The 25,053-nt window shown below is 41.3% G+C and overlaps 3 protein-coding genes across 7 annotated transcripts in view; 2 read left to right on the top strand and 1 right to left on the bottom strand.

The window, feature by feature from the left end:
- Positions 1-24,828, top strand: part of LOC311059179 (uncharacterized protein) — a 431,271-nt gene extending 406,443 nt beyond the window's left edge. Inside the window, exons 1-8 of one of the 4 annotated variants that reach the window (XM_084076867.1) lie at positions 18,951-19,026; positions 19,266-19,348; positions 20,061-20,230; positions 20,759-20,826; positions 22,809-22,842; positions 23,149-23,382; positions 23,569-23,625; positions 23,989-24,828. In XM_084076867.1, the coding sequence (XP_083932993.1) occupies positions 18,994-19,026; positions 19,266-19,348; positions 20,061-20,230; positions 20,759-20,826; positions 22,809-22,842; positions 23,149-23,382; positions 23,569-23,625; positions 23,989-23,996 (687 nt within the window). In that variant the 5' untranslated portion in view covers positions 18,951-18,993 and the 3' untranslated portion in view covers positions 23,997-24,828. Of the gene's footprint in view, positions 1-18,950; positions 19,027-19,254; positions 19,349-20,060; positions 20,231-20,758; positions 20,827-22,808; positions 22,843-23,148; positions 23,383-23,568; positions 23,626-23,988 lie in introns of those variants that run through there. The other 3 variants (XM_084076866.1, XM_084076868.1, XM_084076869.1) reach the window with 3 other exon arrangements.
- LOC311058621 (cysteine-rich protein 2-like) lies at positions 727-1,785 on the bottom strand (the record flags this gene model as incomplete). The annotated part of the gene is made up of 1 exon (XM_084076082.1): positions 727-1,785. The coding sequence occupies one exon, from the start codon at positions 1,783-1,785 to the stop codon at positions 727-729; it is 1,059 nt and encodes a 352-aa protein (XP_083932208.1).
- On the top strand, positions 7,544-14,354 carry LOC311058169 (uncharacterized protein). 2 transcript variants are annotated; one of them, XM_084075520.1, is made up of 8 exons: positions 7,544-7,618; positions 8,095-8,168; positions 11,515-11,684; positions 12,315-12,382; positions 12,728-12,761; positions 13,066-13,290; positions 13,450-13,497; positions 14,004-14,354. In XM_084075520.1, the coding sequence occupies exons 2-8, from the start codon at positions 8,095-8,097 to the stop codon at positions 14,009-14,011; spliced, it is 627 nt and encodes a 208-aa protein (XP_083931646.1). In that variant the 5' UTR covers positions 7,544-7,618; the 3' UTR covers positions 14,012-14,354. The 2 variants fall into 2 exon arrangements, with proteins under 2 accessions (XP_083931646.1, XP_083931645.1); XM_084075519.1 differs by having other exon boundaries at positions 7,563-7,618; positions 8,083-8,168.
- Positions 24,829-25,053: the final 225 nt, after the last annotated feature.

Genomic DNA, 25,053 nt, shown 5'->3' on the forward strand with positions numbered 1-25,053 from the left:
ATTATCGTCTGAAACCTCATGAAGAAGCAAAGGCGCAATGCCGACAGCAGAAAGACCACTTGAATCCCTAAATAACAAAAAACAAAGACGAGCCACAAATGCTGACAACATGACACAGCAAAGATTGCTACATTCTCTGGAAGAACACAAGTCTGCTGGCGGAGACTTGTGCTCCGTGGAGCACATTTTCTAGTTATTTATGTTTTTTTTCTTTAATAGTTAGATTGCAGCTCTCATGGTAAAACCTGAGTGGTTGTAGGCGGGGGTTCAAACTGATGACATCATTGTGGAACTCCATATTTGTGCCAGACAGATGGCTGTGTTTCAGTAGATCAGCGAGTAGTGGATGAGATTATTATGAATAGACCGGGCACACCGGCCGATTCGGGAAGCGAGCCCGGATATGCAGTACCCGTTGTACACGTTGTTGTCAGAGTACCAAATCTGTCTGTGTCCCTTTTATGCCCAATTGCCCATATATGGAGTTCTTTGCATCGGTATGTCTGCCTGTATCCCTTTAATGCCCATACTTATGGATATATCTATATGTCTGTCCTTGTCCCCTTCATGCCCATGTATGGATTTTTTTTTTTTGATTTTATCATTATATGCCAAATTGCCCATATATGGCCATATCGGTCAGAACGGCGGTTCTTGACAACCAGAACAATATGCCCATCTAGGCATATAGGGCTAAAGGCTGGGTCATGGCACTGGGCTCCCTGTTCATAGATGTAGCTGCCCACGCCAAGTGTTCACCACTTGGGGCCCAAACATATCAGCGTAGCATGGCTTGTGGCAGTATGGCTGGCCACAATGCTCTGCGTGGCTGCCAGGAGCCAGGGTCTTCCTGCACTTTTCACAGTGGAGACAGGGCCGATGCCAGTTCTTGCCCAGTGAGGTCACCTTCTCAGCAAAATATACTTTCTTGTTGCATCTGGGACAAAGGTTGGTTTCACCAAAGAAAGTGAAAGTGGTGCTCCCAGCTTTTTCAGGTCCCTTAGGTACAGAGGCTCTCTTCTCCTCAGGCTTGGGTGCTGAGTCCACAGCAGCAGGGTTGTTGTAGTTAACAGGAGTATCATCCATATGGCAGCCTGCGCCTTCATCTCTTTCTGGGTCCTTAGGTACACAAGCTGTCTTGTCCTCCACCTTGGGCGCTGAGTAGTTCACAGCAGCAGGGTTGATGTTGTTCCCAGGACTATCATATACATAGGAGCCTGCCCCTCCAATATTCACACCTCTTGGCCCAAAGAGGGCAGCATAGCATGGTACGTCGCAGTACGGCTTGCCATCATGCTCTGCATGGCTGCCAGCAGTCAGGGTCTTGCGGCACCTTTCACAGCTCAGACAGGGCCGATGCCACTCCTTGCCCAGTGATGTCACCTTCTCCGCAAAGAATACTTTCTTGTTGCATCTGGGACACAGGTCGGCTTTAAAGAAAGATGAAGTGCTGATGCTGCCAGGTTTTGCTGGTGCCTTAGGTACATAGGCTTTCTTCTCAGCCTTCTTAGGTGCTGTGTCCACAGCAGCAGGATTGCTGGTGTTCATAGAAGTATAGGAGCCTGCCAGTACCCCGCCAATATTCACACCACTTGGCCCAAAGAGGGCAGCATAGCATGGCATGTTGCAGTAGGGCCTTCCATCATGCTCAGCATGACCCCCTGCATTCAGAAGCTTGTTGCAGCGGTCGCACTTCAGGCACAACTTGTGCCAAGCTTTCCCCAATGATGACACCTCCTCAGCCCAAAACACTGTCTTCTCACAATTGGGACACTTTTTAGCCATGTTGGAAATGTTTTGGTCAAATAAAACAAAGTGAACTCCTGTTTGTATTGGTGCACCAGCTTCCACCAGGCTATCTGCAAATATGAGATTGCGTATATCCAAGAAGCCAACCAGATCATGTATTTATACAATGGGTGACATCATCAGTGATGTCATCATCAGTGATGTCATCATCAGTGAAGTCATCATCAGTGATATCATCGTCCATGATGTCACTGGGATAGAGAAAGTATGGGGGGTGGGGGTAAATTAGGTTAAGTATTTATGTTTTATTGTGATTTGTTTATGTATGGTTGTGAGATATGTTATAACACTCATACAGTAAATGCTTAAAAAAAAAGTCAAAAAGCCTGAACATTTATTTACGTGTTTGTTTGTTTGTTTGTTTGTTTGTTTGTTTGTTTGTTTGTGTGCAGCTCCACCAACCATTGCTCCTTTTGTTCCTAAATTGAGGATAAACTACCTGGAGCTCCTGGCCGTTTCTCTGGCCATACGCTATTTCCTCCCATTTGCGAGTGCGTCATGTGATAATCAGGACAGACAACATGTCAATGCTGTGTTATATCAACAGGCAGGGAGGTATGAGGTCTCGCGTGCTGCACGAGCTGGCACACAGACTGCTTATCTGGAGCGAACAACGACTGTTCTCTCTCAGAGCATCTCGCGTGGCAAGCCTCCAGAACGAGGGGGCAGACCTGCTGTCCAGGGGGAAGTGCCATTACGCGGAATGGTCACTTCACCCCGTCATAGCAGAACAGATCTGGGCTCGTTTCGTTTTTTTTAGATCTGTTTGCCTCACAGGACAACGCGAAATGGGCCTGGACGTGCTAGCGCACGCGTGGCCCAGGACACTCCTGTACGCCTTTCCGCCGCTGTCCCTCATTGCTCCCACACTCGAGAGAGTGAGGACAGAGGGCTTGAGGTTGATACTGGTAGCCCCAGCGTGGGGCCACTGGCTCTCAGAAATCACTCCTCTACTACAGGATCGCCCTTGGCCGCTACCGTAACGCAGGGATATGCTAACGCAAGCGGGGGGGCGAGATTTTTCTTGGCTTGACACGTGAGCGGATGAACCTGGGCGCCGAGGGGTTGCCTCAGTGTCATATAGAGTGCTAGGGCCTTCTCCACACGTTCATGTTATGAAAGAAAGTGGCACACATTTGAGTTATGTGTGAGAAAACTCACACCATACCTTATTTGGCCCCAGTGACTGTCATTCTGTCCTTTCTGCAGGACCTAATGGACAAGGGCAGGGCCTTCTCCACTGTGAAAGTCTATCTGGCAGCCATTTTGGCTTGTCGCATCGGCTTATGTGGCGATACGGTGGGTCAGTACCACCTGGTGAGTCGGTTCATGAAGGGGGCGAGGCGCCTCCTGCCAGTAGCTAAGTCCCTGGTGCCATCCTGGGACTTAGGCCTGGTATTGGACGCTCTGTCTGGGGCGCCCTTTGAGCTTCTGGGCCGGATTGACCTACGACACCTGACGCTTAAGACTGCACTGATGGCCTTGGTCTCGGCCAAGAGGATCGGTGCAACTGGTTGGATCTCAGTCCATGAGGAGTGCATGCAGTTCAGTGACAGTGCGACGAGGGTGGTGCTTAAACTCAGACCTGGGTACATCCCCCAGAACCCTCTAACGCAGTGGTGTCAAACTGGTGTTTCGCGGGCCAATTCTGTCCCGCAACGTCGTCAAATCTGGCCCGCGATGTGATTTTAGAAAACGCCATTTAATACTACCTTTTAATGGGAAACTAGAACCAGGAGACCTGGTACTGCCAGACCCCTAGTGGTTGAAATCTGAATGGCCGGACTTCGCATGACGTGTGTGCAGAGGAAAAGAGGGACAGACAAAGCCTCATATAGGCCGACCCCCTGGGTCTGGCAAAAACACGAGAGAGAAAACAAAAAATATGCCCCCAGTGGCGCATGCAGTCCTAAACGTAGCCACCAGGCTCCAGGCAGTACCTGAGGCTGTGTCCTCTGACTTCTGGATAACAATACGTGAGTTTATCAAATTTCGCGCCCATAGGCGAGACTCGAATCGACTCTTAGAATGTAAAACTATAGGTTACTAGCGTAACCCCGGTTTTATGATATAGGGAGCGAGAGTCTCGCCCAAAATTTTGTACCATGGAGGGCAGGACCTCCAGACAGGAAAGACATCAGAGGCCAAGCCAATCAGAGTATTGTCCGGAGTGTATCAAGTAATGCTTCTGTGTTCACACCAGAGGGCGCTCTCCCATAGGCGAGACTCATAAAACCGGGGTTACGCTAGTAACCTATAGTTTCCCTACATAAAACCTCTCTGACTGTGAACCAGTCACAAATATTAGTGACACATCCAGCTACCTGAACGAACCAAGGTAACATTTACCTGTGATGGTGTGTGTGTGTGTGTGTGTGTGTGTGTGTGTGTGTGTGTGTGTGTGTGTGTGTGTGTGTGTGTGTGTGTGTGTGTGTGTGTGTGTGTGTGTGTGTGTGTGTGTGTGTGTGTGTTATTAACAATAATAGGCCACTTAATTAATATTAAATAATAGTTAAAGTGAAAGAACAAATAAAATAAGCAAAGCAGCACTACAAAAGACAAGTGCCAGAATTGACAATGCAATGAGTAAATACAATAACTATACAATAAGAATAAAATCAAAAACAAACAAGGCAAAAAAAGAAGACAAAAAACACTTGATTGAGGAGCAATAAATCCTAGGTCACCTTATTTTGTTTTGATCACTAAATAACACCAATAAGCTTACAAATGGTTTTAGGTTCAGTGTGAAAAATGGCAAAAATTACAAATGGTATCTATAAAAGTGCTTTCCTAAAATGTTGATGTCCTCACAAGTATAGTAATGACAGAGAGACAGAGAGAGTCTTAAACAATTCTAGAAGAGACATTCTGACAATTTCCTTATGCTAATGTAGTCTAATCTACATTGAGTAGTGCTATGCATTCAAATGTAAATGTCCTCAAACATGGACAGCGTCACACTGGTGTGACAATAGAAGGATCACGGCACATCGCCACGCATTCCAATGAGCGAGACCTATTAGTCGTGAGGAGAGCTCAGCGCCGGCAGTGCTCGGCACTCACAGCCAAATACGAGCTTGATATCAGCGGTCACGCTCGGTCGCTAGCTGGGTCTGTGTGTGTGACGTGTGTGACGTATGTGTGTGCGTGTGCGTGTGTGTATGTGTGTGTGTGTGTTGTGTGCGTGTCTTTTTAGGTGCACACAAAGATGTCTGATCCTTAAACCCATGAGGTTTGGGAGAAAGGTTGGTTTCACCAAAGAAAGTGAAAGTGGTGCTCCCATCTTTTTCAGGTCCCTTAGGTACATAGGCTCCCCTCCCCTCAGACGTGGGTGCCGAGTCCACAGCAGCAGATTTGTTGTAGTTAAAAGGACTATCATATACATAGGAGCCTGCCCCTCCAATATTCACACCTCTTGGCCCAAAGAGGGCAGCATAGCATGGCATGTTGCAGTAGGGCCTTCCATCATGCCCAGCATGACCCCCTGCATTCAGAAGCTTGTTGCAACGGTCGCACTTCAGGCACAACCTGTGCCAAGCTTTACCCAATGATGACACCTCCTCAGCCCAAAACACTGTCTTTTCACAATTGGGACACTTTCTAGCCATATTGGAAATGATTGGTTGAATAAAACCAAGTGAATTCCTGTTGTACTGGTGCACAAGCTTCCACCAGGCTATCTATGAATGTGAGATTGTGTATGTCTAAGAAGTCAACCATGTCATGTATTTATACATTGGGTGACATCATCAGTGACGTCACTGGGGTAGGGAGTAAATTAGATTGAGTATTTATATTTTATTGCGATTCGTTTATGTATGGTTGTAAGATATGTTATAACACTCATAGAGTACGCTTAAAAAAGATTTGTCATATAACCTAAACACTTATTTACTTGTTTGTTTGTTTGTGTGCAGCACCACCAGCCATTCCTTCTTTTGTTATTAAATTGAAGTCAGAGGTGTAGAGGGTGAACAGGAAGGGTGACAGCACGGTACCTTGGGGAGCGCCGGTTTTGCTCACCAGCACATCTGAGAGGCTGCCCTGCAGTTTGACCTGCTGTGGTCTGCAGGTGAGGTAGTCCGTAATCCACCAGGCCACCAGGCCGTGGTCCACCTACATCAGGTGGACTCGCAGTACTGCACGGCCTCTACAGGTGTGGAGCAAGTAGATGATGGCATCATCCACACCAATGTTTGCCTGAAAAGCAAACTGCAGGGAGTCAAGTGAATCGTTCACTAGACTAGAGGCTTCAAGTGCTGTCTCTCAAGTATCTTCATGCAAAATGTTGAACGCAGGGGTTTTCTGTTCAGGCTCAGCAAGCACACTGAGGGAATAAAATAATTAAGCATTTAAAGTTCTTGAAATAGCCTAATATAAATCATAAATTTACACCACGACCTTAATGTCTTGTAAAATCAGAGTGACTGGCTGAGAGCACTGGGGTGACCTTTCTTGGGCTACACATACCGCACTTGGTATGTTGCTTATTAATATTTTGTAGCATATTTATGTTCTAGCTAGCATTTCGGCCACTTACCAGTTATTATGACTTTGTAAATTGCTCTTGGTAGCAAAATATTCTTCAAGAACAAACAAACAAAAAAACGCATATGCACAAATTTAAGCTGAATGTTTTTTTGATGCTATTTCAGCTAGTTTAGTCCACTATGTTGGTCTGCCCAACATTACATGCTTATTGAAACGTCCCCTCGATTTATTTTCATTTTACAAATTGTGTCTGTAAACTATAGTTTGCAGATGATCCTACAATCCTTTCAACAAAGCTAATGCCAACCAATAGGAGGTGAAGATGTCTGAATACATTTTAACATGTCATTGTCTTCTGTTTAGCAGTAATGTCTCCACTGTCTGAATAAAGGTTGAAACAGCTGCATTAGAAAAAAAAGAGAATAGAAGGCCTTTGTCCACACGAGCCTTTGGCTTCACCATAGCCGACTTATTGAAAACAAAACAGCAACTGGTTGGATATTATGAATACACAAAGTAGGCTACTACTGTACAAGACACAACAGTGTTACAAGAATGTGACAAGGCTTTTGATAGTCCAAAACAGCCATCATTTAAAGGTCTTACAGTGAGTGAATTAGTTTCATAATCTATCTAATATACCATATATTCATAATAACATACTTCAAATAAAACAGAACATACAGTAAGGCATGTTCAATGCTTAATGCGCTACTGTCAGTTTACCCTTTTGCCAACAATGATAAGTCATTTTCTTCTGCCAAGTGGCAACTGTCTGATGATACAGCCAATCATAAATGGACTTTGGTAAAATACCTGTCTGATAAGAACAGAAAACAATAGAAAACATTATTGTCTACATTATTGTTAATTTGTGTTTGACTTCGCCATACAGTTGCTTACTTCTTATTTAGCATAGAAAGCATTGCTGTATACAAGACTCAAGAGTGATGTGAAAGGACTTTCAGTTTATAAATAGTTCAAAACAAACATCAATAAAGGCTCTTAATTTAGTTATATTCATAATTGATCTATACCATATTTATGTAAAATGTATAATAACATATTTCAAATAAAATATAACCGAAGGCCTGTTAAAGATTTAATGCTCTACTGTCAGTTTACCTTTTTCTCAAACATTAGAAATAATCTGCTTCTGGCAACTGATGATGCCAACCTCAGCAGCCAATCAGAAACTGACTCTCTGTTTTTGTTGCTGTTGTGGGGTTTTCCACACCATCTCTCCCTATATAAAACCTCACTGACTGTGAACCAGTCACAAATATTAGTGATACATTCAGCTACCTGAACCAAGGTAACATGTACCTGTGATAGTGTGATTGTGTGTGTGTGTGTGTGTGTGTGTGTGTGTGTGTGTGTGTGTGTGTGTGTGTGTGTGTGTGTGTGTGTGTGTGTGTGTGTGTGTGTGTGTGTGTGTGTGTGTGTGTGCGCGTGTGTGTGTCTGTCTGTATGTGTGTGTCTGTGTGTGTGTGTACATGTTTGAGTTCTGGGCATAATTGGTTTAGTTTGGGTTAACCGCTTGAACCCTTGATGGTCGATCATTTGGTGAAAATTTAACATCTACAAGCTTAATGTGACGTGTTGTGAACTTCTCGATCTGGTATTTTTGGTGATTTCATGTAGAGGAAAAAAAGAGGACGGGGTCAAGTATAGGACTCGGGTCAACAAAATATATAGGGTTTAAGCAGGTTAAAACTAAGCTTAGGTCAAGGTTAAGTTTCTGTAAACATGTGTGGTGACGTGTGTGTGTCTTTTTAGGTGCACGCAAAGATGTCTGATCCTCAAACCCATGAGCCTCTAATCGCGGCTTCCAGCCAGGTTGCCATCAATGTGCCAGCTGTGGGGTAAGGATTTTGTGTGTGTGTGTGTGTGTGTGTGTGTGTGTGTGTGTGTGTGTGTGTGTGTGTGTGTGTGTGTGCGTGCGTGCGTGCGTGCGTGCGTGCGTGCGTGCGTGCGTGCGTGCGTGCGTGCGTGCGTGCGTGCGTGCGTGCGTGTGTGCCTGCCTGCGTGCGTGCGTGCTTGCGTGCCTGCGTGCCTGCATTCCTTACCAATGTTTTAACGTAGGCTACCAACCATTCAAAGATGTGGTCTTGTGAGTGAAAACTGCTTGTGTTTATATTTGGAAGCCTACTGTAGGTATAATGTCCACATTCTGCTCTGTATCGGTTATACTGTAATTGGCACTTTGCCACATTTGGAGGAGAGGCCATTTTCTGTATCCATATAGGACTTGATACTTGCGCTGGACTTTTCACCAATGATGCACTTACTACTAAGGGTAATATTATAAAACAGTGCATTTGTACTACTGATCAAAATGCCTATAACTATGTTTTTCACATTATGTCATTTGTTTATCTGAGGAGGGTAAATTTACCACTAAAGCAAAGAAAAGCCATATTGGAACGCATTATTTTTCATTTCATGAAGTCAGTTTCAAAAATGTTTTTATTTAAGTGTCTGGACTTTCCCAAGGGTGACCTGTATGCGATCAAATGAGTTATTGTCTTTTCTAACCTTCAGAGAAGATAGCCTATCTGCCTGGCAATGGATTATCTCATTTTCATTGGTATGCTGGGGGATTTTTTTCCGGAAAAGTTTCACTTCCGTTTACTAGAAAGTCAAGAAGTTCCAGTTATTCTGGTTTATCCTACCATGTTCCGTTTCATTTCCACCCCGCCCTTATACTTTCTCTATCAGAAAATGAAATACACATACCCAAAACATTTTTTAATTACCGGTAACAATGAGGATTTTATTGGATCTAACCCAATTTTACACACAGTGTGGACATCCCTTGTTGGCATCTCTAATTGCATTTTAACATCTAAAATGATCTGCCATTTTCCCCTTCTTTCATGTCGCTCCCTCTCTCTCAATCTCCCTCCAACTCATCTTTCCACTCAAACAGAGAGCGTCTCCTTCCCAAACCCCAATGGTTCTAATCAGCCCCCCGCCCACAGGAGTGGCCCAATTCTCTCACAACTTGCTACAAAAATCCCTCATGAAAAACTATATAATCTACTACCTTTCATTTTCAACCTTCACATGTGTCTCCTTCTCTAATAATCAAAAAGTGCTATATATTTCATCGCGCAATTTACTTCCGGATGGTTCGTTTTGCACTTTTTTTGCCACATCGGTCACGGGAAAGAAATACGCGCTGCCGTGGTCTATGGAAACGAGCCCAAAAGTGCACCCAAATAAGCCCAAAATCGCTTATACAAACAGTCAGACCTGGCAACGTAGCCTACGCCAATCATGCGTGAGAGATCTACAAGCTATGGGGCAGAGACGCCACCGTATCTTAGCAACAACTACAGCGCTCACTCTCATTGGTCGTGTCACGCTAAGAGCAGTCTCCAGACAATGGCATCGCAGACAGCTTGCTGTTACTGCTGTAGCCATCACAGTTAGTCCCAGCGACGACGGACAGGGCGCTGTGATAGCTGCCATGTCGCTAACGCTAACGTGGTTGTCATGCCTGCAGCGGCTGTGCAATCACTTTGTCAACAATGCACGTTCGTGTGGTGAATGTCAATATTGCTGCTCAGTTAGTCCATTGTAGATGGTGTATGTTTGTGTGTGTCTTCTGGAGAACTATGTCGCTCCACAGCAACTACAGTAACTAACGTCATGGCAGGACCGCCCCGTGCAACGCATGTTAGCCTGCATTATGGTCATGTAGTAATTTCAGATAATTTCGCTCCAATTACAGCAGTGCTTATCAACCCTTTCACGCCGCCCCCCCCCCCCCCCCCCCCCCCCCCCCCCAAATAAACGTACTTGATCTGGGGACCCCCCCATTCTGTTTGACTCCGTTCCACAAGTACATATTGTGAAAATAGCCGATCTACAAGCTCAAAACGCCTCACGTTGAGAGGCTTTGTAAGCTTGTAGATCGGCTATTTTCTACATGACTGCCTCTTTCTTACATTCTTTGACAATGTGGCCCATGTTTTCATAGTATAGTTTGTTGACTACTTTTGTTGCAGAAATGCTCATTTCCTTTACTTTCCTTTTTTTATTGTCTCCGCCAGGCCGAAAGGCATGGCGCAAGACTATGTTTCACCCCCTGTCCGTCCGTCTGTGATAGCTAATCTCTCACATCGTTGACTTGATCGCAGCAAAATAACAGCCCGATGAGTCAGTGAGAGCTGGATAAACGAGGTAAAATGTGTCAAAAGGAGTCTGTACGGCTGTCGATAAATGAACACATGACGTCGGTGGGAGAGGAGATATTGTGTCTTTTGGACAAACAGCAGTGTCGTGCTGATGTTTGTTGTGTGAAGCAGCTTAATGTCAGAGTGTTTGTGTTGGAGCGCCTCAGTGCGGCTGCAGAGTTCATGTGCAACCTCTTCCAGAGAGAGACAGAGACACTAGAAACTCTGCTGGGGAAAAAAAAATGCTGGGCATTGACTTTCATATGGACATTGATCTACACACTGCAGGTATATCTGCTACACACACAACATCAAACTACACACTGCAGGTATGATGCAGCGTTTGCATTACAGCCAGCATGCCAGCGTAGTTCCCATATGGTTTCAAGGTGGGCTAAACCATATGGACCCCATGTCAGCAATGTCAGCGGCATCCACTTCAGTCCCAACTGCGATGCCCATGCAGGCTATAAGTAGCTTCTACCTGGCCCTTAGGTGGGCCCCAACTACCCATGTTTATGTGGGACCAAGGCGGGTCCTACCTGGGTTTGCCCATGCAGGCTTTAACTGGGTTCTACCTGGGCCCTAGGTGTACCCTAACCAACCACAGTGCAGTGCCCATCGCTCCAATTGTTGTGACGTCAGGGCTCTCAATACTGCACATTGGTGGAGGAGGAGGGGCCGCAGGGCGACCGCACACATCGCTGAACCAATGGTAGCCCACGGATGTTTCCTCTGGGGATTTACAATCTGCCCCTCTATGCCACATATCATCCGCACTACAGGGTCTTCACTGACCGAGCCACGGCCCCACTGACCCTCATGACGCTACGCCACTTATATGAGTTGCCAAGTGGCCGCGGGCGCTACGTGGGCGTGGCCGCGGGCTAGACGCGAGCCCCCGCGTAGCGGGGGCGAGCTTCTAGTTACTCCAATCCTTCTTGGTCCTCCTTCTATTTTTTCTCTTTCTTCTCCTATACAACCATCTCTCCATGTCTCTCTTCTTCTCCTTCATTCTCTTTTCCAGTGGCTCTTCAACTCGGGCCTATAAGGTTGCAGGTTTAACCGTGCTGGCCTGTCTGCTGATTGCTGGCCAGGCTCTGACTGTGTACGCCGTCCTCAACCAGAGGAATGACATCAAATCTCTGGAGCAGAAGCACAAAGAGATGAAGGCTGACTTGAGGAACGTGAGAGTTGGTGAGCAGGAGAATATCTGAGATTTGCATTGCACTATAGGGAGAGATTTAACAAGCATCTTCATCTGAGCAGATTTAATAAACGGAATAAACGGAATAAACGCAATCAATAGAGCATGAAGAAGCAGTGTAAAATGGACCTGTAAGTGATGGGGCCAGAAACAAAGGTGCAAGCATTCAGTCCAAATGTCAAAAAATAATGCACCTTATTTGTCTTTTAATTTTTTGAATGGGGGGGACATTGTGTGAATAGGAATCTGAAAAGGCCAATGAAGCCATGCGTGACAAGGGCATAACAAAAAGAAGGGAATTTCCCAGTGATAAATATCATTACAATAATTTCCTGTTGGTAGAAAACAAACCAAATATCTACAGGTTGCGTCATTTATGTTGATAAGAATGATATTTATATTATATATTATATCATATTTCTATCAGACCTCACTCCCCCTCTAAATGTTTCCCCCATTATTGTTTTTCCCACTTCTCTCTCTTTGTCCTCTCACTTTTCCAAAACCTATGTCTTTGTATGTATTATCCCTCTCTCTCTGTCTCTCTCTGTCTCTGTCTCTGTCTCTCTCTGTCTCTGTCACTGTCTCTGTCTCAATCTTTATCTCTCTCTGTCCTATAGCTTCTGTGCCTGTGAAGTTCCAGTTGCCCATGAGCAACTTTCCCATGCTGACTGACTTCCTTGATGAGGTACAGTAGACTTACATACTTACTCAATAGCTTGGTCTTCCAATGAACACTACCAGACAGTATTTTTAAATCGGTGTTTCACAACTCCATGGTGAGGTTGCGAGATATTTGTACAACGCCAGAATGCATCACAAGCTCGTTCCTTAGAGAGAGAGACTTTTCATTCAATTCAAAACCAGAGCTATGTTTTCAAGCTCCGACCTGGATATTCAATTGGTGTGATCTCAAAAATATCTTTCAATAAGCTCTATATGCTATGTTAATAAAAAAAAGAAAGAAAATAGTCCACTATGGCTGGCAGTATTCTCTTAAGTTCCCTGTTCTGATTCTCTGATCATGTTTCAGGGGGAGTCCACTGCAGCACCTGAAGATGGAACACGTACGTAGCCTATTATATTAAATCTATAGCTGTCTGTCAGCCTGTCGATCTTCCTCTCACCACTCAGTTTCCTTGCACATAGTGAACATTGTAGGCTATGAGTATGACTATTTATGCAAACAGAATCCCCTTTGGAATGTATTCTTAATTCAGGGACAGCTACTGTAGTCAAAACTAATGGCTTCTCTTTTTCTTCCACGGTTAACTAATTTCACTTCTGTGACCTGTGCCAGGTCATGACTCATTCACTCAGACAATCAGTTAAACAACCAATTCTTCCTCTCATCTCCACTTCTCTCCTCAGTTGCTGAGCAGGCCACCAAGTGTCAGCTGGAGGCTGCGGGTCTGAAGCCTGTGGCCGGGACATCGTTCCGTCCCAGATGTGATGACGAGCAGGGCCACTACCAGGCCCAGCAATGCTGGAAGGGACGGTGCTGGTGCGTGGAGCCATCCAGCGGTGATGCTATCCCGTACAGCTTGCGTAATGGACCTGCTGCATGCGGAGGTTCGGGAGATGGGCTCTCCTCCGGTGAGGAACAGAACACTTGTTAAACACCCTTCAAAGAGACACTTTTTTAATGAGACCATGGACACACTTCTGAACTGGGTTGAGTTTGTTTGGAAAAAGTTACAACACCGGTGTCTGTGATTGTTGTGTGGATGTATTAACTGCTCTTTTCATTTTTAGTGGGTCTGAAGAGAGTGATGGCGCTGCCTGATGCTATGCAGGTCACAGGTGAGTACACTCTCAACTCTTGGCATGCGCACATGTGCATACAGAGTGATAGTGTTTTTAATGTTTGTTGGCCAGTGTTGCTATGTTGCTTGCGATACACAGGTGACAATATTCTGGTTACATATATCATTTTTCAGTTCATCATGATTATATACTGTAGCCAAACAGATACAACCTACAGCATGTAACTAGCATGTTATTGTTTTTTATTGATTGAGTTAATTTTCATTGAGGTGACATCATGTCTAGGCAACAATACTTATCTGTTCTAAAATCACTGTAAACGACAATCTCTTGAGGCTTATTGCTTTATTTGGCCTCACTTTCAATTCAATTTAGGAATTGGAATTTTAAGGCAATTGAGACATTATAAGTAAAAGATAACACATTATTGCTGACAAGTGAATCGTTGCTACTGTAGCATTTTGAATTGAATGCAAAAAGCAAATGTGAGCATCACTGTCCCATACTTCTCCATCCTCATTGTGTTCTTCTTTATTCCTCAGAAGAGTAAGTCAACGTGAGATGGATCCCATCCAGCAAAGGGGAACAGAGATGCTTCCGCTCACAGCAGACAAATATTATAACTATGTCAAATTATAATCACCTGCTATCATATTGACATGTATTTTACTTAGTTTTTCATTCTATCCACATCCACAATGTAAGGTACTGATTTGTGGTTTTGTTACTGCTTACCATATGTACTGTTGTTTATTTCATTCACCTGAAACAGTACCATTCATTACAGCTGTGGTCAATATTGCAGCATCATTCACTCATAGGTAAACATGTCACAAAGGGTTTTAATGTTTGCTTTACTAATACCTTAATTCCTAATAAAAATATGTATTTTGTGTTGTCTAAAGAGTGTGCTAAAGGGTCCACACATTGTATTGTAGCATGAGAAGCAGGGACAGATTTGAAGGGAGACAGAGGGCATGTCCCCTTGTTAAGTATAAATGCTATATGTCATAATTAATGTATTGTAAAGGAGAAATCACAATTTTCCATGTTTACTATTATGTCTGGTTGAATTTCAGTAAACTAATACTTTTGATATAAAAAAAGGGATTCATATCTGACACACGCAATCAAAGAACACCTCATAAGAGAAGCAAACCACCCAGAGAACACTTGTTCCGTTTTATTTAACATAGGCCTATTAATTAATGGTCTGGTCGACCAATTAGTAGAGCACATTTTAAGTCACTATTTCTTATTTAAAGCAATGCTGAACTTAGCTCAACCTGATTCAGCCATCTCTACCATTGGTTGAGGTATCTTATGGCAAAAAATAACCTCCACTAGATGTCACTGTTTCTCAGTAGTATACCTTTCAGGAAGTGAAAATCAATTAAGTCACTCCTGACATTGTGGGCTAGAATAGAATAAATAAATGTCTAATAATGGTCTAATCATTTTCTAAAAACATGCTCTACCAAATGGGTTGTTTATGTTTGTAGTGAAGTAGTCTGGCATGGCCAGACTGTTGCCCTTCCACAATTTTCAAATCCTTGTGGTCATAGCATTCAGAGATTGTGGAATAGTTGACTGGCTTTGTGAGACTAGAAGTGATAAGTGAAGCTAAACTAAAGTAATTGAAATGTACTATTTGTTACCCATGAATAGAACTTCTGCTAATTCATTGGTGTTAATACGATACTTTTAATGTTATTTCATTAGTGCTGTATGCTGAAATAATTATATAGTATGATTTTATTCCTATCTATAAAAAAACATGCTTGACTAAATGGTCGAATTGTCATTTAGTGGTAAAGGCAGTGATGCTAAAATAATAAATTGACCATTTTTTTCTGAAATAAAAAAGCTTGAACACCCACTGTTGCTAATAGCTATATTTAATATTATTGCATTATACTTGATGGGTATATTTCACCATTTCAGACACGTCTCTGTATGGTTGAAGTAGGCCTACTGTAAATATGATAAATATCCAGGATAAACATGCTGGTAATACTATGTATGTCATATGTTTTCAGACAGACATACTAGAATTTTCATATGGTTTGTAATTTAGATTTGTTTTTTGTTTGTTTTTTCGTTACAAATAATACAGTACATCATTTTACAGTTCAAGGCCACACCTTTCTGGCACTTACACCATCAACCCTCACAAGCGGAAGAGACTGGAGAACATTATCGTCACCTTGCTAAAATAATGGCCTGTATAATTTGTTTTTGTTTTTCAGAAAACAGAAAAAATTGAGCCAAAACAAACTATATGATAATGTATGTGTTAATCATTTCACCCAAAACGTTTATAGCAATATATGACTATTGACATACAATAACACTGTCTGTCAGTTATGTAACATACGGAAAGCTTGAGTTATCCTCTTTGTATCTGTAAAGTTGATCTATGGCCCATAGTTTGGAGATTACCAATCCTATCAACAAATAATATTATATAATATCACAAATAGGAGGTGATGATGACGTCTGAACAAATTGTAACAATTTTCTTCTGTTTTGTAGTAATGTCTCCATTGTTTGAATGAGGGTGGAATCTCAGCTGCATTAGAACGGAAACATTTTTAAAATGTTATTGTCTACTTTATTGTTAATTCATGTTTGACTTCACATACTAAAAACAACAAATAAACTGTTGGGCTATGATAAATACACTTAACAGAGCTGTACAAGACTCAAAAGCATAAGGCTTTCAGTTTATAAATAGTCCAAAACAACCATGAATAAACGCTCTTAATTGAATTATATTCATAATTTATCTATAACATTTAATGTAAAATGTATAATACCATATTTCAAATAAAACATAACTGAAGGCCTGTTAAAGGCTTAATGCTCTACAATCAGTTTACCTTTTTCTCAAAAATTAGAAACCATCTTGCTCTGGCAACTGATGATGCCAACATCGGCAGCCAATCAGAAATGGACTTTGGTAAAATACCAGTTTGAACTAGTTGTTGTGGGGTTTTCCAAAAGTGGGAAATGAGCTTATGAAAGTATGAGCCATACCTCTATGGCTCAAACTGAGCTGAATTATGATATTTCCTTTATGGGAAATGCAGAAGAATTATATGTGATGCTATGTTGTAATTATGGTTGCTTATATTTAACCTTTATATTTTACCATCACTTATTAGTACTCAGAGGTGGACAAAGTACTCGAACCCAGAGTAATAAAGTAATTGCTTTAAATACACTCAAGTATTCTAGTACATGCTTTTAAAAATACTTAAAGTACAAGTAAAAGTAAAAGTAGAGGTAAACAGAAGCCAGAAACACTAGCGTGAGAGCAGAAGTGTGTCCAATTGCATTTTAGGGAAGAAAAAATAAACAGCTAACCTAAAAGTACTCAGTACTTCAAAGCCTTTCTAGAAATGTACTCGAGTAAAAGTAAAATATTCGTCTTGGAAATGTAGTCAAGTACCGTAAGAGTAATAAGTATTAAAAAAAATCTAATACTCAAGTACAGATCCTCAGAATCTGTACTTAAATACAGTACTCAAGTACATTTACTCCGTTACTGTCCACCACTGTTAGTACTTATGTAATACATTATGATATGAAGAATGTCTCTGCTAGACCTGATAGCTTGGTTACAGCCTGTCTTGTTATGGTTCAGCTTGTCCTTGAAGCAGCTAGTACAACTGATCTTTTGTCTGATCACTGTGTTCGTTGGCAGAATTACCATACCAAAGACTTGAGTGTTATTGTACTTCTCCCCATGATATCATGTACATTAAAGCATACAACCATCACCACCATAGAATATTGTCTTGACTCAGTGCCTCATCAATTACTGATTGATCCAGAATTCTATGACACACATGTAAGCAGTAACATTCATTTAAATTGTAGCAACTTAGTACTAAAGGCACCTTTATGATTCTGTCATTTGAAAACTCTTCCTTCAGTTTGATCATTTCTTTCGCAGTTCTTCTTGACTTGAGGCTATACACAGTAAAATCCTCAGAGTTGTCCCTCATTCTGTTGTATGAATGGGTGAATGTAATGGATATTGTAGTATTAATTCTCCTACATCCTGAAAATGATGGCTGTTAGATTCAACTGGGACTGGGACCTCCACCTACGCCTGGTTCTGTAGTCGCACCCAGTTGCACCCCAGCAGCTCCTATCTTCGGGAAGAGAGCTACGTATGTATGTATGGACCACAATCACATTCATCTTCCTCTGGCAACTTTGATGATGCCAACATCGGCAGCCACTCATAGATTGATTTTGGTAAAATACCAGTCTCTGTTTTGTACTGTACTGTATCAAAATGTTTTAAAAATTCTAAATCACAATAGTTCCAGTTTTAAAGTGCTATAGCAAGATTTTAGTAACATAAACACACACACAGGATATGGTTTGTAGCAAAAGATCCAATCTACATTACATATAACTACTAGAAAATAAATATCAAGGGGCCCAACGGTCCAGGCGCATACCACATATAGGCTGTAATGCAGCCTGACAGCGCGTTGCGGGTTTGAATCCTGATCCTAACGACCTTTCCTGCATGTCACTCCCCTTCTCTCTTTCCCTGTTTCCTGTCTATCTCTCCACTGTGTACTATCAATAAAGGCAGAAAAGACCCAAACATATCTTAAAGCAAATAAAAATCAAAATATGCTATAACTTAAGCTGTGCAGCTACTGTAAGATTTTAAACACAAACTGAGAGCTGGTCACAGCTTATCACTTAATATGTAAGTAGGTTATAAGTAATAGGTAAAAAGGTCATAAGTGACACTTCTGTTTTACTTGTTATCCCTTCAAATGGGTGATCTACACATTTGTATTTATATATTTATTTGAGCAAATTAGTTGATGAACTGATCAGTGGGCCATAGTTTGGGAGATTACCAATCCCATCAACAAAGCTAATATCACAAATAGGAGGTAATGATGTCTGAACAAATTGCAACAATTTTCTACTGTTTAGTAGTAATGTCTTCAACTCTCTATTGTTTGAATGAGGGTGGAATCTCAGCTTAGAACAGAAAACAATAGAAATCTTACTTGTCCAATTTATGTTTGACTTCACCATTGCATACTGCATACTTACTGAAAACAACAAATAAACTGTTGGGCTATGATAAATAGCCTACACAAACCAGAGCTGTACAAGACTCAAAAGCAATTTGACAAGGCTTTCAGTTTATAATTAGTCCAAAACAAACCATGAATAAACACTCTTAATTGAATTATATTAATTATCTATCTATACCATATATTCATGTAAAATGTATAATACCATATTTCAAGTAAAACATAACTGAAGGACTGTTAAAAGTTTAATGTTCTACTGTCAGTTTTCCTTTTTCTCAAAAATAAAACATTATCTTGCTCTGGCAACTGATGATGCAGCATCGGCAGCCAATCAGAAATGGACTCTGGTAAAATACCAGTTTGATTTAGTTGTTGTTCAGGGGTTTTCCACACCCATGTATCACAGTTTCTTCTCCCTATATAAAACCTCACTGACTTTGAACCAGTCACAATGTTAGTGACACATAACCTGAACCAAAACAAGGTAATGTTTTTTTTTTTGTGTGTGTGTGTGTGTGTGTGTGTGTGTGTGTGTGTGTGTGTGTGTGTGTGTGTGTGTGTGTGTGTGTGTGTGTGTGTGTGTGTGTGTGTGTGTGTGTGTGTGCGCGACAGAGGGGGGGGGCATGCTGTGTGCATTCATTCAGCTATAGGACATAATTGGTGTTGGTGATCACAAGTGAGTGTGTTTATTTGTTTGTGTGTGTGTGTTTCTAGGTGCACGCAAAGATGTCTGATCCTCAGTCCGATGAACCTCTGATCTCAGCTTCTGGCCAGGCTGCCATCAATGTAGGACCACCAGCCGTGGGGTAAGACAGACAAACAACACTAAGTCTTTTTTTTTTTTAAACACAAAAAGTGGGAAAGGGAATAGAGGCATTCCAAACATTTAAATGCAAGGATTGACTCAAATGCACATTCTTTTATCATGCTGTATCAGGCTTATGCATTTTGCCTGGAGTCTTCATCAGAGCAAAGTGCACATATGCTCCTCCCTGTCTTTCTGGTTTACCCTCCCACTCTCCTCGCTGTCTTCCACATACTGTATCCACCCCTTCCTTACCTTCTCTACCAGGAAATCACACACGCACTGACGCACATTTAAAACAACCCTTATACAAAAAGAATGCTACTGTAACGGGTCCATTTGGGCCAATTGTTTCACTCTGAATTAAATTAACAAAGAAGATTTTATTGTGCAGTTCTGTAATACAAATTGATTTTTGTTCTTTTTTTACCATTAGAGATCACGCAGTTATCCATTATTACTGAAATTATCTGAAAGCATTTTAACAAATAAAATGATGTGCCTCTTCCCCCTTCTCTTTCACATCTCTCCCTCTCTCCCCCATCACTCCCTCTCTATCTCTTTCTTCTATGTCCCTTCATCCTTCTTGTCCTCTTTCACCTCTCTTCTACTTTACAAATCTCCCTTCTCCTCTTCCATCGCTCCCTTATCCTCTACCAACATCTCTCCATGTCTTTCTCCTTGTCCATCAACCCACTGGTTCTCCTTTCCAGTGGCTCTTCAACTCGGGCCTATAAGGTTGCAGGTTTGACCGTGCTGGCCTGTCTGCTGATTGCCGGCCAGGCTCTGACTGTGTATGTCGTCCTCAACCAGAGGAATGACATCTCATCTCTGGAGCAGAAGCACAAAGAGATGAAGGCTGACTTGATGAACGTGAGAGTTGGTGAGCAGGAGAAAATCTGATATTTGCGTTGCAGTAAAGGGTTAGATAGAGTAGAGTTTTTGAATATACGCAAAATAAAATAATACATGAAAAAAAAAACTTCTAATGTTTACGTATAACCAAAGCCAAAAATGGCAAAAAAAACAAACATTTATAGTGAACTTGTAGGAGTCTGAAAAGGTCAGCTGTGTGTGATTAAAGGCATGAAAAGGAGAATGGAAATTCCCAGTAATAAATGTGATTACAAACATTTCCTGTTGGTATAGGGTAATTTGTGTTTTTAAGAATTATGTTTATATCAACCAGTAACTAACTAATTCAGTGAGACGCAGACTAGACTTCAGTATGGATGTTAATCTTTCTCCCCTTCTCTTTTTCCCATTCTCTTTGTCCCTCTCACTTTAAAAATAAATAAATATGTATCATCTCTCTCTCCCTCTCTCTCTCTCTCTCTCTCTCTCTCTCTCTCTCTCTCTCTCTCTCTCTCTCTCTCTCTCCCCCTCCCTCCCTCCCTCTCTCTCTCTCTAGCTGCTGCCCCTGTGAAGTTCCAGGTGCCCATGAGCAACTTCCCCAGGCTGACCAACTTCCTTGATGAGGTAGACAAACCAGCTTAATCAATAGCTTGGTCTTAAACTGAACACTATAATATTTTGAAATCAGTGTTTCATAACACAAGATATCAAACGGTTGCCACCTCAAACCCCAAACTTTTTTTTTTTTTTTTAATACTTTATTGCAGGTTCGTACATTACATTACATGTTATTGATCTCATTTGTCTTACAAGTTCTTTACTTGTTTCATTAATCCTGCATCATTTTTTATTTTTTTATTACATATAACAACAAAAATGTACACATAAATGGAAAATAAAGAAGGTAAAATAAGAGAGTAAAAGAAAAAGAGAACAAAGGAAAGGAGAGGGGAAGGGGGGGGGGGGGTAGCTTTCCTGCGGTACTCCCTAATCTACTTTTACACTTCATGTATTTCTGGGTCCCATTTACTCCAGTTTCTTTCAAATTCATCTCCACGGTTTCTCATTTTGTAAGTAATTCTTTCCATCTCTTTAATATTTTCAACTGTTATTTTCCAATTATTAATAGATGGTGGGTTTACTTGCAACCATTTCCGTGTGATTTGTTTTAAGGCAGCGATACGTAGTATTGTATACAGATATTTGTCTCCCTCCCTATATATTTCTAATGGGATAATACCTAATAAAATATTGATTGGGTGTATGGGTTTTCTTAAGAAAAATGTCTTTATTATATTTGTTTTCACTATCTCCCAAAACCTTTTCAATTTTGGACACAAATAGAAAATGTGTGTATGATTTGCTTCCAGTTCTGCACATTTCCTCCAGCATTCAGCACTGCCTGCTGGTCTATATTTTGATAACATTTTGGGTGTTAAGAAAATCCTCATATTAATTTTCCAAGCAAATTCTTTCCAGAACTTTGATTGTGTCGTCTTAAATATTCTTTTGCATGCTTCTTTCCAATAATCTTCCAAAATTGTTATTGATAGTTCTTTTTCCCATTTCTCTTTGGTATTATCCTCTTTTACATTCATTTCTTGCAAAATTTTATAAAGTTTTGAGATTTTACTCTTTTCACTATTTCTATTTTTGCTCAAAAATTCCAGTAGCCCATGCATTATCTGTCCCTGATCTCTCTGCTGTTTCATGAGGTAGCTTCTAATTTGTAGATATTTAAAGAAATGATTTCTATTTATATTAAACTTATTAACTAAGGTTTCAAAAGGGTCTACCATGTTATTTGTAAGCATCTGTGAATATACCTGTAATCCCTTTCTGGCCCATTCTTCTGGTATCTTATCTGTTTTATTGGGCAGAAAATCTGGATCGCTGGCTATCTCTCTCAAATATATACAAATGTCGTCACATTTATATATTTTACGAATAGATTTCCAGGTTGTTAATGTATTTTCTACACATCTGTTATTTCCAATATATTTTTGAATTTCCTTTAAACTCAAATGGGGTAATGTTCCAATTGATATTGATGTTAATTGTTTTTCTATTAATTTCCATTTTGTTTTAACTGAATTATTCATCCACTTCATTATGATATCTATTTGGGTAGCATGAAAGTAAATCATTAAATCTGGGTAATTAAATCCTCCCTTTTCTCTAGTTTGAGTTAGCGTGCTGAGTTTTTTCCTTTTACTTTTATAATTCCAGATAAAATTTGAGAGCATTGTATTCCATCTTTTAAAGCTACTTTACCCCAAACTGAGTATAAGCTAGGTGTACGCATCCTGGACGGGTGGCAACCTTCATTAAATCACACGCTTATTCCTCAGCAAAAGAAAAATTATGCCCTCAGATATATAATGTACATTCAATTGAAAACCAGAGCTACTCAATTGGTGTGATCTAAAACATATCTTTAAATACACTCAGTGCACATGATTGTCATTGATTTATTTAAAAAAGAAATGTCACAACTTAAAAATCTATGTCATGTTGTTTTCAAAAGAAATTTGGTTGGCAGCTTTTTCACTTCTTGGTTTTCTTCCCGTTCTCAGTTCTGTTTTGTTTCTCTGATCTTGTTTCAGGGGGAGTCCAATGCAGCACCTAATGGTGGAACAAGTATGTATTACATTAAATCTATCTGTCTGTCAGCCTGTTTATATACATGGATGTTACTTCTTCCTCTCAACCCTCAGTTTCTATCCACCTAGTGAACATTCTATGACCAGGGCAGACTATATATAAACGATTGTTTGCAATTAGTTCTTAATTCAGTTAGGGCTAGTAATGATGTCTCTTTTTCTTCCAAGATTATTAATTTAACTTCTCTTAATCACTTTTCTTCCTTGTGACAGGTTCTGGCTCAGACAATCAGTTAACCAACCAACTGTTCCTCTCATCACTCTTTTCTTCTCCTCTCCTCAGTTTCTCACCACACCAAGTGTCAGCTGGAGGCTGCGGGTCTGAAGAGACGTGAGCAACGTTGGCCAAACCTCACGTTCCGTCCCGCTTGTGATGAGCAGGGCCGCTACCAGGCCCAGCAATGCTGGATGCGACAGTGCTGGTGTGTGGAACCAGAGAGCGGTGCTGTTGTCCCGGACACCGTGAGCAATGGACGAGGCCACTGTGCCGGAGCTTCTGGGGATGATGAGCCCTTTGGTGAGGAACAGAAAACGTATTAGACACCGTTCAAAGTCAGAGAAAGGATTGTTTTTAATGAGCCTGGACCTTGAATTTTGACAACACACTTCTGCACAGGGTTCACTTTGTTTGGAGAACCAAGTTAGATTCCTGGTCTGTGTGATTATTGTGTGGATGTACTAACTGCTCTTTTCATTTCTGTAGTGGGTCTGAAAATGATGGAAGCTCTGCAGCCGGAAGTTCTGCAGCCCATGGCCGTGGGTGGGTACATTCTCAACTTCTAGGTTTATGCATAGGCTATATACGTGCACACGTCGCAAGTGTTTTAGCATCCTATACAGTTAATTTCATTTCACTTTCAGTACAATTTAGGAACTGAAATTTCCACAGAAGTCAGTGAGACGTTAGAAGTAAAAATGATCACATTATTGCTGACTAATGAATAGCTGCCACAGTAGAAGTTTGAAGTTACTGAATGAACCAAAAGGGAACTGAGAACTTATGTGCGTGTCTTACTTGTTGTGTTTAAGTTACATGTCTCAGTTTGTTCTTGACTATAAAAGCTGATGTGAGCATTGCTGTCCATACTTCCACATCCTCATATTGTTCTTCTTTGTTCCTCAGAAGCCTAAGTCAGCATGAGAGGAACACCATCCAGGAAAGGAGAACAGCGATGGTTCCGCTCACAGCAAGACAAAATAACAACTATGTCAAATTATAATCACCTGCTTTCATATTGACATGGATTTTATTTTACTCATACATTCTATCCACTATCACTATCATTATGTAACCATCAGCTACTTATCACTGACTCATGGTTTTGTTACTGCTTGCAGCTTAGTCTCACGAGCTGGCAGCCGTAGTGACTTTGGAGCAGTCAGTTGTCGTGGCACTTGTTTTGAATGGAGAGCGGGATGCAGAGCGAGAGGATTAGTAGAGAGCGAGCGGAGAGGTAGAGAGTGAGAGGTGAGAGGTAAAGAGCAAGAGGGGCTATGGAGAAAGGAGCTCTGGCGGGATGGAGGTTGTGAAGCACAGCAAACAGGGGAGTCATGCAATCGCAGGTGTTTTCATGTTGGTGACTGCCAACGTGGATTGTCGGATATCGTTGCAGTCGGGTGGAAACCTTGTATGTCCAAAAACATTTATTTTGTATTAGTATTTTAAAAACATTTTAAAATAGTGAAAATAGCCAATGCAACGCATTGAGCTAGTAGATCTATTTTCACTACTTTTGTCCTACACTCTTGTATGAGGAAGTAGGGCATTATTCTATGTAAAAAAATAAAATAATGGAGATACGTATGAGGTTTCTGCCCGACAACGATGATATGTAGAGGGTGGTCTTAATTACTGAACTATTATCAACATGTTTGCTTTACTAATGTCACTGGATATCTTTAAAGGTTTTCTGTTCTAAACTAACACTGTATGCCCTAATAAAAAGATTGATTTTGCATCATCCTAAGAGTGTGCTAAATGGTCCACACAATGCATTATCTAGCATAAATAGGGAGATACTTGAGCCTGAGGCCAGGTCACCTTGTTAAGTATCAATTCTAGTGCAAAATGTAGAGAAACCAAGAATGTCTGTTTACTTTCTCTTGTTGAATTACAGTAAGAAAAAAGGGGGAAATGAAAAAGTAGATTCTGACACAGACATATCTACCACTATCTGACACAATCACA

The sequence above is a fragment of the Gymnoscopelus microlampas genome, assembly GCF_963454915.1.
Source record: "Gymnoscopelus microlampas genome assembly, chromosome: 13".
NCBI lineage: Eukaryota > Metazoa > Chordata > Actinopteri > Myctophiformes > Myctophidae > Gymnoscopelus > Gymnoscopelus microlampas.

What these genes read in the sequence shown, in the direction of transcription:
- LOC311058169 (XM_084075520.1), top strand. Translation starts at nt 8,095, where the DNA reads ATGTCTGATCCTCAAACCCATGAGCCTCTAATCGCGGCTTCCAGCCAG. An exon ending in ATCAATGTGCCAGCTGTGGG is followed by an intron (nt 8,169 to 11,514) that starts GTAAGGATTTTG and finishes TCTCTTTTCCAG; the next exon opens with TGGCTCTTCAACTCGGGCCT. An exon ending in CTTGAGGAACGTGAGAGTTG is followed by an intron (nt 11,685 to 12,314) that starts GTGAGCAGGAGA and finishes TCTGTCCTATAG; the next exon opens with CTTCTGTGCCTGTGAAGTTC.